Source organism: Onychostoma macrolepis, chromosome 24, assembly GCF_012432095.1.
Source record: "Onychostoma macrolepis isolate SWU-2019 chromosome 24, ASM1243209v1, whole genome shotgun sequence".
Classification (NCBI taxonomy): Eukaryota; Metazoa; Chordata; class Actinopteri; order Cypriniformes; family Cyprinidae; genus Onychostoma; species Onychostoma macrolepis.
This window is the reverse complement of record NC_081178.1, coordinates 1432707-1447326: the sequence shown is the minus strand read 5'-3', so window position 1 is coordinate 1447326 and position 14620 is coordinate 1432707. Positions and strand designations below refer to the sequence as shown.

The 14620-nt window shown below is 40.2% G+C and overlaps 1 protein-coding gene across 2 annotated transcripts; it reads right to left on the bottom strand.

Moving 5' to 3' along the window:
* Positions 1 to 3602: 3602 nt before the first annotated feature.
* Positions 3603 to 14259, bottom strand: LOC131532936 (tripartite motif-containing protein 16-like protein). Of its 2 annotated transcripts, XM_058764825.1 has the most exons (7): positions 13639 to 14259; positions 13234 to 13317; positions 12920 to 13153; positions 6962 to 7112; positions 6785 to 6832; positions 6305 to 6556; positions 3603 to 3984 (listed from the first exon to the last, which is right to left on the bottom strand). In XM_058764825.1, the coding sequence occupies exons 1-7, from the start codon at positions 14209 to 14211 to the stop codon at positions 3968 to 3970; spliced, it is 1359 nt and encodes a 452-aa protein (XP_058620808.1). In that variant the 5' UTR covers positions 14212 to 14259; the 3' UTR covers positions 3603 to 3967. The 2 variants fall into 2 exon arrangements, with proteins under 2 accessions (XP_058620808.1, XP_058620807.1); XM_058764824.1 differs by having other exon boundaries at positions 3603 to 6556.
* Positions 14260 to 14620: the final 361 nt, after the last annotated feature.

The following is a 14620-nucleotide window of genomic DNA, read 5'->3' as shown; positions in this document are numbered from 1 at the left end:
CCTTTGGATGTTTATTAAAGACTGTTGTTTGAGATTATCCCTTGCCTCTGCGTTGCTCGCTTCCTCACATTAGGCATTGCTGACACTCTCCTCCTTTACATAATAAAGCAATTGTTAAATTGTTCCAAACCAAGCATGATACTTTTTTGATACAATATTCTCAGGCACGAGCTTGAATGTTACTCACCGTTAAATTTTTTTCTGGATTCTTTTTTATAGTCTGTTGTTCCTTTTCTTGAACTCGCAACTACATTTTCATACTTTTTCATAACTTCTACTGTGCTACTAGATTTCTTGAATTTATTTTTTTGTTATCTCCTGCCAGGCTTTTGTTTTGTGCAAATAATTGACTGATGGGTTATAGTGACTTTGGAAAGTATTTTTACTTTTTGCATGTTCTTCTCCCTTTCGTAATCTGTCCAGTTTGGTTTACATTTTCTGTAATGTTGGTTGTCTCCATACCGCAAATATATTAATACAACTGTGGATTTAGAAGAGATTATGTTTGTGGTTCGTTATGTTCTGATTACTGTGAGATATAGTAACTATAGCAACTGCAGTGCCTATTGCCGTATGTTTCCAGAAACTACCAGGAATTGCTTAGTATAAACACTTAGGTAAGGGTGACAGCTAAGACATTTGATGCAACGCTCTTAAAGAAATCCCTTGCCTTTGGGAATTTTTTTTACCCTCAGGGATACCCTGTCAGAATACTTAAGGGCTTTCATGCAACCGGGCACAGGACTGTAGTGATGATGAAGTGAGTGAGGGCCGCGTGTGAGCCTGAGGGAAGGAGGAGACAGATGGAGCTGTAGGGGTGAAGGAATGGAGCGCAGCGGAGATCCCGGAAGTCCGTGGTGATAATAGAGTGACGACTGACCAGGGTGGAGTTGGTGGGGTCTCCGGCGTGGGAGGCAGGCACTCTAACAATGAGGCTAAAGACCGCAGCCTCTAGCATCAATTGCTAAAACGCCTCAAGAGATCAGGGGAGTGAGGTTTACACGCACATCTCTTACTGGCCTACGACAGTTACACCCAGGGTTTAAATTGGGCCGGGGCCGTCCGGGGCTAAGCCCCGGCACATAGACTCCAGGGCTCGACATTAACACTTCATTAATGCCAGACAAGTAACATGATTAAAACATCAATAACCAAAAAAAACGATGTAAACACCAAAACGTAAGTATTATTCTGATTTTATTACATTTAGAGTAAGTGGTGAATAGTGGATATAGCTACTGTATATAATGCATCTATTGACAGTATAATGTTGCGCTGCTGAGGCGAGGTTCACGCAACCTCTCCAGGAGAAATCAAAACGCGCAACACTAAGAAACTCAGCATACTGAGGTAAAAATTCAAAATGGAAAGTTTTATATTTAAAATACAGTTAGTTAGGCAACATCACTCACCATTACAACTGTTTAATAGTTCTATAAACAGTTCAATGAGCAAATACAGTAATATTAGGTCACTTTTTTGGCGGAACCACAGCGCATCTCAAAGCAACCATCCGATTCATTGCTGAATGATTCAGTGTTTTGAACGAATCGGTTGAGTCAAAGTATCATTAGCCCATGCATAAACATCTGATGAATCTGACGTTTGAACGAATCGTTTGAATGAACGACTCAATGACTCCCTCATTAAACGCTCACTACTGGCACCTACTGGCGTTTTAATTTAGTTTAAAAGTATAATTTCCACCATTTCTTGTTTGTATATTCAAACATTTTTTTTTTTTTTTAAAGAATCTCATAATTTAATGTAGTTGTATTTTTCAGTGTAAATGATTTAATTTGATAATTTGATATAGATAATAACAATCACATTATTATAATTGAATTTATAGATCAAATGTAAGAATTTGAAATGAAAGTTAATGAGATTAGTGGGAAAATGCCCTCTATAAAAGGTAAAAAAAAAAAAAAAGCCCTTGGATAAAATATAAAAAAAACATGCAGATTTATAGCCTATGTCACAGCTGATAGAAAACCGATGAGAATATTGCATTAGAATAAATCATATTTGCAAAAATACAACACACACACACACACACACACATATAATACATATATATTTCCATTTTCCTCATTTGTAAGTCGCTTTGGATAAAAGTGTCTATATACAAGCTCGATACCATAGAGCCCCCCCACACAACAAATCTCAATTTAACCCCTGGTTACACCTATCAGACATTCAAACTAATTGTGAATATGAGACCAAGCTGAAGAATGAATGCTATATCAGATGCAGGTAATCACACTCGTTCAGTCAATCTGTCTCTCATTAAACTTTACTATAGGCTACATAATACACTGCTTTTAATACAGTAATACAATAAGCTTCAACGTTCCTTCGTTACTAGTTCTAAAGTGATGTCTTGGAATTAATAGAGGCTTGGGCTCAGCTGTTAAACTGTCAACTTTAGATTTGAATCTGTGGCGGAAAGAAGTAGCTAGCACAAAAGTGGGCTTTTAAAGACACTGTTATTTTTTTTATATATTTACACACTTGTGCTGTCAAACTGTTGTATAAATGCAATATCGGAGACATGAGATATGGCTGTATATCGGCACGCTTTGATTACCTATGGTCGAATCACAGCCATGCCAATATACAGCCATATCTCACATCTATGAGTGTGATATTGCTCATATGTATACACCACCAGTCAAAAGGTTTTGAACAGTAAGATTTCTGCTCATCAAGCCTGCATTTATTTACAGCAAAAGCAGTAATAGTGAAATATTTTTTTACTATTTAAAATAAAGGCTTTCTATTTGAATATATTTTAATCTGTAATTTATTCCTGTGATAAAAGCTGAATTTTTAGAATCATTAGCCCAGTCTTCAGTGTCACAAGATGCTTCAGAAATCTAATATATTGCTCAAGAAACATTTATTACTATTATTATAAATATAGTAAAAAGTGATGATAAAGACATTTATAATGTTAGATAAATGCTCTTCTGATAAACAGCCCAGTCATTAAAGACAACTGAAAAAAATTCTAATCAGCTGTTTTCAACATAATATTAATAATAAATGTTTTTTGAGCAGCAAATGAGAATGTTATAATGATTTCTGAAGGATCATGTGACTGGAGTAATGAAGCTAAAATTCAGCTTTGAAAATCACAGGAATATATTACATTTTAAGCTATATTAAAATCGAAAACAGTTATTTTAAAATGTTACTGTTTTTACTGTACTTTGGATCAAATAAATGCGGGCTTGGTGAACAGAAGAGACTTCTTTAAAAAAAAACATTACCAGTAAAAAGTTTTTGAACAGTTGAATTTGTAGTGTCTATATTACTATTTTTTTCATATATTGGTGCTTAAGATTTTAATATACTCTTTTACATTTTATTTTTAGTTTTTAGTTTGATTACTTTTGAGACCTGAAAGATGTTTTTTTTTTTCTTTTTTTTTATTAACTGGTAGAGCACAGCACTAGCAATGCCAATATCTTGAGGGCACATATCAATAAAACATCTTGAATGCACCGTAAGATATTTTTTGTATAAAAGCACCTAGAAAATGCATAAAATCAAACACACATAGAGTCAGTGTCATGTAAGTAGACTCGGGACAGATGTTAGTATTGTAATGCAAAATCTTTATTCAACAGAACGAGTCGGTGAGCAATCTGAGTGAATGGAGAGCACAAACCTCAGTGATGGTTGTACTGGAGAACGGGCGATGACGATGGAGGAGACAGACGTTGGAGAGGAGAACAGGAGGTAAGTACAACAGGTAAGTTTCTCGTAAATCCAAAGCTTAGGAAAGCCAGGAGAGTCTACTTCGATGAGACAAGACCGGACAATGAGTGAGACTGAGGTGTGTGCTTATGTACTGTGGTTATGTGGCTGTGGTGATGGGGAACAGGTGCTGGTGATTAGTACTCAGGTGAGGGTGCTCTTTGTGATGACGTGGTGGGAGAGCCTGGCCGTTTCGTGACAGTCAGGAGCCACAGAAATCTGCAGGATGAACATAAATGTCAAAAGTCAAAGCAGTGGCCATTCATCTGTCCTTCATCATCCCTTTAAAACAGGCTTGATCTAATGGCGCTTTTCCACTGCATGGTACGGTTCAGTATGGCTCACTTTTGGGGGGTTTTCCACTGGGTACAGTACCTGGTACCTGGTACTTTTTTTAGTACCACCTCGGCTGAGGTTCCAAGCAAACCGTACCGTTACCAAAACGTGACGCGTAAACTCTGCTGATAACTGATTGGCCGGAGAAAATCGTCACTGCCTGCGTCTTTGAACTTGCGGGACGAGACACAACAGACATGCTAGATTTAATTTTAAATCAGCACAGCCAGTGAAGGATCGAACGCAACTGTTTAGAATGAGCGCACCTTTCTTTTAACAACCAAAAAAAATGGCTGTTTGTTTTCTGTTGAGGAAGCACAGACGTTCCTCTCATTGATAGCCGAGGAGCGGATCGAATGCAACTGTTTTGAACGAGCGCACCTTTCTTTTAACAACTAAAAAAATGGTTGTTTCGTTGTCTGTTGAGGAAGTACGGACGTTCCTCTCATTGATAGCCGAGGAGCGGATCCAGCGAGAGCTTGATGGAGCAACGCAGAATTAATACGTTTTTTAGGAGTCACGGCAGTAGAGGCGGCGCAACTATAACAATACGTGAATAATCCCGCCCACTCTAAAGCGGTACTAAACTGCAGTGGAAACGCGAACTGAGCCAAACGTCCCATGCCGTTCTGAACCGTGCCGAGCTGAGTTGTACCAGGCAGTGGAAAAGCGCTATAAAGCACCTCCACTCACTGAATATAAATTGGCGCACATCCCTCAGAAACTAAAACACCAACCACCTTTAGCTAATATTAACCCACTGGCACATTGTAAAAGACCTTTAATAAACATTTAGTTCAGTGCTATTAGAGGATAGCCTGGCAATACCAAACTCTGCGACTTCACTTTGCTTCGTAGACAGAGTCTCGAAGGGCATAATTGACAAGTGTTCACTTTCTCGTGGGGAGGCGCTTGTCTGAAGTTTAAAATCATTGGTGTACTCGTAAGCCAATCACATAACGTTTGGTTATGACATATGTTATGCGCCCGCTCAGCCGCCTCGAACTTTCGCTGTAAACACAGGTATGCGGCGAAAACAAAACCATCGAGCAAAATACCGGAGTGAAGATGGCTGTGAACGACTTTTGCAGGTTATGTGAATTAAGTCTACGCATCCTTCAAATTCAAAATGTGAACCAAACACTCATCTTGTTCGGGCTTCAGTTGGCAAATGCCGGGAATATTCTCCACAACAGAGCGAATAGCATCCCGTGTCTTCATGTCCGCTGTCGTTTTAGATTTCCCTAACCTATACTACAATCTTAAATTCGGCGCTTAGCGTCTACGTCACGGCTCTCAGCCCGCCCTCTGTTCGTTGGTTGGACGGCTGGTGTGGAGCCGGAGATAATCTGGGAGCTGGTTTGCTATATCAGACTGAGTACAGAAGCGAACTGAAATTGAGCGGAAGTACGAAGTCTGACGTAGTCAGGCTAATTAGAGGATGCTGGATTCTCTCTTGAGATTCAGGAAGAAAATGGCAAAATCTTCCAAAAACCTGAGCATTTAAGATGAACGGGTAAGCAGAAAACACACACTCACACATGAATAAAGATGAATTCCATGGTTAACAATTAAGTGCATGACAAAAAACACTTGTGACACTGGAACACAGAAGAACACAAAACGCTGAAGAGGGCCAGAGCTACAGAATGTGAATAATGAAAATGATTTATTGACTTTGAACATTTGAACTGAAAAGTAATTTCACTGATACACATAAAAAGTACAGAAACACATCTGATCTTAATGTCTATATGAGGATTTATTACACACATTTATTCTGACATGTCATTTCAGTGACAGAAGTTCAGCTGCAGTATTAATGTCATGAAGAGAAAAGAAGAGACTCTATAACATCTCTGTTACTGATTTATCATGCAGCTCAAAGCATTATGGTTAGAATCCCTCATCAGTTCTATTCTGATTCATCAACACAGTTTCACTGATGATCTCCTAGAAACATAAAACCCAGGATAGAGCGGCTGAGTGAATGTGGTCTGGACTGTGTGGATGAGGCTCATTGTGTCAGAGACATTGTAGAAGGACAGAGTTCCTGCACTGTGATCCACAAACACTCCTATTCTACTGCTGATGGACTTTACAGGGAGATCAGTCTCTATCTTATTGTGTATGAATGAGTATATGGGGGGATTGCAGTGCAAACTCCAGGACTGATCATTATTTCCAAACAAACATGCCTTACCCGATCCCTTCCTGCTGATGCTCTTATATGACACTGATATACGCACACCATGAGCACCTCCTCTCCACTCCAGCTCCCAGTAACAGCGTCCACACACACTCTCTCTACACAACACCTGAAGATAATGATCAAATCTGTCTGGATGATCAGGATATGGCTGGACTGTGGTGGTGTGAGTAATCACTCTGTTGCTCTCAGACAGATGGACATGTTTATTCACTGTGTTTAGATCCAGAGTGAGCTGATGGGAATCTGATGGAGATAAAACACACCAGAATCAGGAATTATGAATCTGTTTGAACTTTTCATGTAGCTGAACTCTTCATGTTCAGCGAATCATCAGTGTCTCAGTACAGATGACCAGATATCCTGTGCAAATCAACATTTACATCATAATTGATAAAACTCTTCTTTCACCTTCTACAGGAAGAACATTAAGACACTCAGTGAGTTTTTCTGCTTGTTTTCTTACTGACTTACATTGTAGGAAGTCGTTCCTGGTTCTGGGAACAATGTTGGTGAATGTGACTGTGGAAATCAACAGACATGAACAGTGTGATTCTCATGATTCCTAAGACATTTCTAATATGATGTTATCCATGATATGAGATGATGATAGACTCATTTCTGACAGCAGATGAATCTCCAGGACTTTACCTCTGTCTGAGATCTTCTTGAGCTCCTCTTTGCAGAAATCCTCCAGTTTGTCTCTCAGCTGATGGACAGATTTTCTCAGACCATCAGAAGAGAAGAGAGAATCGTAATTTACGTCTGTAGATTCAGGAGGTGCTGAGAGAGACTGGAAACTCTACAGAAAACAGAAATCAACACAAATTTTTTTTCTTCAGTAGAACAGAAAACAAGATTTTTTTTTAAGCTGAAACCGTGGTCCTTGGAGATTCATAAAATGCGAGCTAGTGGCTTCCTGTCTTTGATAATACAAATTTTGGGGCAAAGACATTTTGGGGCTGATTTTCAGTTTGGTGGATCCACTGCTGGTTTCGGCCAGACCAGCAGGCATCCCAAGGGCTGTTCCCATATCCTCAGTGCTCCCTTTAATGGTGGTAGCCATCCTGTTTGTTTGGGCTACACACTACTCTACTACTCCTCCTGAGCCTGCTCCAGTCCACGAATCTGCTCCAGAACCCAATCTGGACTGTGGTTCTGGTCTGGAGCCTGCTCCAGTCCATGAGTCTGCTCCTGCTCCTCCTGAGGCGGCAGTGTCCACTTCTGAACTCTCAGCCTGTCCTGTCCCAGACAAGGAGGACATCTCTGAGCTTTTTGCCTGTCCTGTCACGGCAAAGGAGGCCATCCCTGAACACTCTGCTTGCCCTGTTATGGCCAAAGATGCCATCTCTGAACTGTCTGCCTGTCCTGTTACGGCTGCAGACGCTGTTGTTAATCTCTCTGTGCTCTCTATTCCAGTCCTGCCTGATCCGCCTTGGTGGATGCCTGCACCATCAGCTCCACCCTAGTGGTCATCAGCTCCACCGTGGGGATCTTCGGTCCCGTCTGCTCTGTCCTGGCTTCGTACTCCGCTGGCTCTGCCTCAGAGGTCCTCCACCTCCACAGTGACCTGGCCCTCCATCCCTCCCTCTGTTCTGCCTCCCTCCTGGACTTCTGTGACACTTCGGGGAGCATCTGGAAGCCACTCCTTAAGGGGCTCTGTCATGGTCTCCAGCTGGAGTGCCCATGAGCTTCTCTAGAGGCCACTCCTCTGTTGGGGACACCATTTCCCAGAAAGCCCAGTCTAGGCACTAATTATAGAGACATTTGTTTCCCTTTAGGAAGACTATTTAAGTTGCACTCTCACACTCACACATTGCTAGCTGTGTCCGAAACCACTCCCTATCCACTATATAGTGCACTATATCGGGTGTCCGCCATTTTGTAGTGCTGTCCGAATTCTGAGTGAACGACTTCATTCCCTACATTCGTTCACTACTTTTTACCCACAATGCATTCTGATTTCGAGTGTACAACCGATGTACACTCGCTGAAGCACTATTTCCCACAATCCAATGCGGAGAACCGACGAGCTGTTAGAGCGAGCGGGAGCGAGCAAGTTTGAACGAGAGATGCCGTTTAATTTGCAAAAATGATGAATTTGGTGGATTTTTAAAAATGTTCGTTGGTAGTGTATTCATTCTGATGTCAAATTAACGGTCGCCTGAGGGCGCTCTATGGTCATCTTATTTGAGTGCAAAAATGCTGCTCGGGAGAGTTTCAAGATACTACAAACAATAAATACATACAATTATTAATATGTGCTAATGTGAGTTTATTTTTGTTGACAATATTTTAATAGTATTTAATGATTATGACCATATTACAGAACAAATGAATAATATACCATCAATGAAAACCACAAAGCTGATTACAATAGTCATTTTAAGTATTATTGCTATTAATATTATTTTCTAAAATGAGGTACATGAAATATAAAAGTACATCTAAGATGTTTTTGCAACAGCCAAGTCTCACGCGCAGTGTACACGTCACTGTCCGAATCCGTTCACTTCATTTAGTTCACTCCTTTCTAATATAGTGCACTCAACTGCCTTACACTATATAGGGATTAGTGAATGAGTGAACGAGTGAGCGATTTCGGACACAGCTGCTGAGTCTTATTTAGCTGTTAGAGGACATTTCTAAGCGTTTCCTTGCCTTTGTGTTTTTGTCTTTGGGTTGTTTCCTGGTTTGTGATCGTTTGCTGCCTGCCCTGACCGCCTTTTATTAGTGGTGCTTGCCAAAGGCAAGGCATCACTATTGTTATCTTGCATACTTATTATTCTGCTTCTTCTTCTTCTTCTGGACAAAACTTCGGTTCGCTACTCCTCCCGCACCGTTTGTCACAGACCCATGAATGAGGTGTCAAATCGACCAGCTCATTGAGGAGAGGTGTGCTATATCTTTTCTAAGTGATTGGATCTACGATGTTCGCACAGCGGATGAAAAAGAGGGCAAAAAAGTCCCATTGACTTACAATGGTGGAATGTTCATGAATTTGAATCTCAACTGTCACTTTCTCACACACACACACACACAGGCCCTTAGGAACCCCTTCTCTCTCTCTCTCTGTAACTCACACACACTCATTTGACTCAAATTTTAAGTAACCAATAAGTAATGACCTATGATCTTCATGGCTACACCCTAGCAACCACTTACAGCACCCTAGCAACCACCCCATATACCTCCATTGAAAACAGATCAAAAGGGATATCTTTGGATAGAAGTGTCATATAAACATGCAGGTTTTGCTCTTTTGACTCGTGATCGCAAACAGGACTTCCTTCATGCATGCTACACATGCTAGCATTGAACAGCTACATGCTAATAGTTAAGTGTTAAATTAGGCTAAGAACATACAAAGACAAAACTTCGTCGCGCACTACTCCTCCTGCCAGGGGCGGATCTAGAAAATTATTTTTAGGGTGGCAAAGGGGTGGCAACACCAAAGCAAGCTCCCATCCATAGTTTTTGGGGATTGATTGTCTGACATGCACAGTTGTTCACAAATATTGCATTACCATTAAGTAATCATCTATACTGTTTAAAATGAAAAATAAATAACATTTCAATATCCATCATGGCACCAAGTCAATACACAATATAAAAAACTTCAACAGGTTATAAATGTTTCTGAACTTAAGCGGTTCTATTAATATTGCATAGGCTACTTAGATGGTATAAATCATGTTTTAGTGCAAGCTTAAGAGTAACACTTTTGAATTTCCTAACATTAGAAAGAAATACAATAATAAGAAGGCATTGAAACTGGATCAGTTTTGAAAACAATGTTTGATTTTCTGTTATTACCAGAGGTGGGAATGTCTGTAATCACCCAAAACACACTATCAATAGTCTAGCAACACCCCAGCAACTGCAAGAGCCTAGCAACCACCCAGAATAACCTAGCAACCAACTAGAAACACTTTAGCAAACATCTAGAACATCTAACTGACCAAACTATTTATGTTTCTTAAACAAGAATTTAAGACAAGCCAGCATAAATGTGTCATTCAAACTTTTCAATCTAGTTATTACAGGTATTCTTAAATACTTACAATTCAAATACACAGATGACTTTCCTGCCCAGTGAACACTCATGAGATCAATAACACTTAAAAAACTCTTAGGATTCAGGAATTATTATTGCAGCTCAATGTCTGTTACAGTATACAACAGAAATTAAATTACAGATAATAATAATAATAATTCAGCAATGAACTTTGGGGAACAGATCATTTTCATTTTACTACTGTAAAGTAATTTTGCAGTAGATGGAAAAACACTAGTATAGTAGATGAAAAAGAATTGTATATGAACTTGGTATGCACCACATAGGCCTAAAGTACAGTAAACAATAAAAATAAGTAAATTCAGCATCATCTGCACATTTGGTCAAATTTCATTACAGTATACAGTAGTTTCCTGGTCTCCTGACACAAGACTATATCTCTAGGCAGTCATTTCTCAGTTCTGCAAACATGCAGTAGCTACACATGAAAAATGATTACAAATAAAATTTGACAGTCACACGTTTGAAGGTGTACAACATGTGCTACAGTTTACTGTACATATAGAATATGGAAATTTCCATCATCTAATGTACTGGTACTGTAGTGTAATTATACTGAATGCTCTCTTCTCTCTGTTGTTAGGATGCAGATTCTGATTGGTGTCATCAGTTTTGCTGCCTAATGTTTAACTTACTCATTGTTAAACTTTTTGAGAAACGTGTCTTTGTTTTGAGAACTGAATGAATGATTTGGGAAAATGGGCCAATTAAAATCAGTTATTAACAATCGAGAAAACTGCAATACAAGATTCTTACCTAACTCTGCTATTAGTTTTCGTGATCGGCATCTTCTTATTGATTTCATGTTATTGTTTCGTCCGATATGGCAGAAAGGCCTCTATCTGATGATAGTGGCACGAGCGGTCAGAGAATCAGATCACCAAACAATTACGGGATGAATCTCAGACATATCCGGACGGGATTAGATTTCTCAGAGGACTTCTGAATAAACCGAGAAGCAGTATCTGATTCACGAACAAATGTAAAAACAATTCGTTATGGGCTGCGCTTTGTGTTTTCGAATCAAAAAGAACCGGTTCATAAGAGTCATTTGTTAATGAAACCGACTACACTGGGCGCGCTGCGTGCGCGTGCAACCATAGTGCACCATCTTGCACTGTCATCGCCGCGGCTGAAAAGTAGCACATGAAGCACTGCTTACATTTATATTTTATTCTGTGATAATTCTGGGGTGGCAGGTGGGGTGGCACATCTTTTTCTTAGGGTGGCAGTTGCCACCCCGTGCCACCCCGGTAGATCCGCCCCTGCCTCCTGCACCTTTTGTTGTAGACCCATGAATGAGATGTCAAATCATGCGACATATTGAGGAGAGGTGTACTATATCTTTTATAAGTAATTGAGTGTACGATGCTCGTCTGGTGGACGAAAGAATTTGGGCGAAAAAGTCCCATAGACTTAACATTGGCACAAAATTAGTGAGATTATATCTTTGGATCAGGAGGTCACAGAGACTTGGGGGTGGGCTCATTTGACTTGGCCTATCAAGCAGCCAATAAGTACTGACATGACAACTTCATAGCTATGCCCTAGCAACCACTTACAGCACCCTAGCAACCGTAAAAGTACATTAACAAACCATTTTTCAGCACCAAAACACTGCAGAAACATGGGGTTGGGCTCTGTTGATTCAGACTGTCAAATAGTCTTTAAATATCATTCCATAAACTGTATAGCACACCATAGCAACCATTTAGAGTACCTTAGCAACTGAACAAACACATGAATAATCAATTTCTCAGCACCAGAAAGTGGTATAGATATGGGGGTGGCCTCTTTTGTTTGGGCTGAAAAACCAGTCTGTAAGTATCACCATGACGACTGTGCAGCTACATCCTAGCAACCACATAGAGAACCCTAGCAACCGTATAGCAACATAAAGAAGCCATATCTCAGCTCCACAACATCATACAGACATGGGAGTTGGCTCTCTACAATCGCGCAGAATACTGTATTATCTGCCCAGCGCCGAGTTTTGCCACTGCAAGCACCACTCACATTTTCTTCAGGAAATGTACATTCTAGTTTGGATTACTCTTTTGTTTTGCCCTGGGACATAGTTGTTTACTGGTGTTTGACCCTGCCTGTTTTGACTATGCTCTTTAATAAAGCTTGCACTTGGAACCGCTACTGTGTTGTCATGCCACCCGTAACAATATCACCAAGGAACACAGTTTCAGCTAAAACAAACTATTTGCAAAATCCTTGTGGGACTGATTACAGCTTTGAAGATCGCCTGATCCAATTTTTTAAAAGTTGAAAAGTTAGTGAAGTTTTGAACTCTTGGTGGCATTCGACAGTTTAATATATCTTCCAGAAGAAAGAGCTCAGAGAAATTTCCAGAGCTGAAAAGCCATTTGTAAACAGCGTCTCTCTCAAAAGAAGATGATCAGATAAGAGTCTGACAGACGATTATATAATAATACCCTCATAAAATGTTTCCCTGTGAGTCTCCTGTCACAGCAGGATCTGCTCAAGTCCACTAAGATCCTGTTCTTCTAGATCTGTGTTACCTGCAGGAACTGGATGTGATCCTGTGTGTGTGAAAGCTGCTCCAGCTCAGCGTCTCTCCTCCTCAGATCATTGATCTCCTGCTCCAGTCGCTCCAGTCGTCCTTCAGCTCGACTCACTGCAGTCTTTTCCTGATCTCTGATTAGCCGTATCAGCTCAGAGCGGCTTCTCTCAATGGAGAAGATGAGCTCAGTAAAGATCCTCTCAATGTCCTCCACTGCTGTCTGTGCAGAGCGCTGTTAGGACACACAGTGATTCAGGCTTCAGTGAGTCTGAACTGAGACTGAGACAAACTTCTCTTCTTCTCCAGACTCACCTTATGAAACTCCACAGCCTCTCTCAGCTGTTGAAGATCTTTCTCTTTCTGCTGGAACGTCTTCTGAATCTCCTTCAGCTGGTGCTGGAGGACAAAAAAATGATAGTAAATCTCAAATAAAACTACTGGAACTAAATAATCATGTGAACAGATATATCCAGTAAAAGTGGAACTGATAACTAATGGCTGAAGGGGTGATTGATCGTTTACCACCATTGTACATGAATTAATATAAAAATTTTGACCTTTTTTCACACTACAAGTGTAAGTAAAGTGAAACTGACACAGATGTAGAGCTTCAAACTGAAATTGTTTGTTCATCATTAATCTGTGGCTCTACACAGGAAATAAACAGAATATTGGATCACTACACTGAGTATTAACTTGATTGCTAGTTTTAAATACCTGTTTCTCTGTCCTCTGTGCTGCAGCTGATACAGTGTCATGGTTTTTATGTTCATATTTTGTACACAGAACACAAATGCATTGTTGGTCAGTAATACAGTACATTTCCAGATGTTTCTCATGTTTCTGGCAGATCATCTCCTGCAGTCGTCCAGTGGCATCAATCACTTTGTGTGGCTTAAGTGAATGAAATTCCTCATGATGGTCAAAATGAGTTTGACAGTAAGATTCCTGACACACCAGACAGGACTTGATGGCTTTGTATTTTCTTTCAGTACAGACGGCACACTGCACATCTCCAGCTCCAGCGTAACAGTCAGCAGGTAGTTTGGTCTTCTTCAGTTTCTCCACCAGTTCAGCCAGCATGGTGTTTGTAGATAAAGCAGGTCTTGGACTGAAGGTCTGTCTGCACTGAGGGCAGCTGTAGACTCTCGTCTGATCCTCCTTATTCCAGAACCCTGTAATACAGCTCTTACAGTAACTGTGTCCACACTGGATGGTCACTGGATCCTTCAGGAGATCCAGACACACTGGACACATGAACTCATCCTGAGAAAATCTGACTTCTGCCATTTTACTGCATGAATACAGGGACACAAACACACAACAGCTCAACTACATTTTCACTTTTGTTTTCTCTTAAGTCATGTTAAACATTTCCTGTTTCCTGGTTCTGTGTTTGAGTGATGTGTGTAAAACTGGTGTGTCTGAGTCTGTAAATCATGAAATGTCTACTAGATATCAGTCTCAGAGAAACACTCAAAAATTGCAAGTTACAGAGAAGCAGAACAACAGCCTTAAAAAGTGCAGTAATACTGCATCCTGATTACTATGTTATACCCTGAAAAGGGGGGAAATATTAAATGAGTCAAAACTCCAGCGGTGTTCTTTCTACTGAAACTTTATGTACTGTAGATTGATAAGACAGATTGTTATCGTGTTTTGTCCTGTTCTGCCCTTTTCCCATATTCCTGGCCATCTA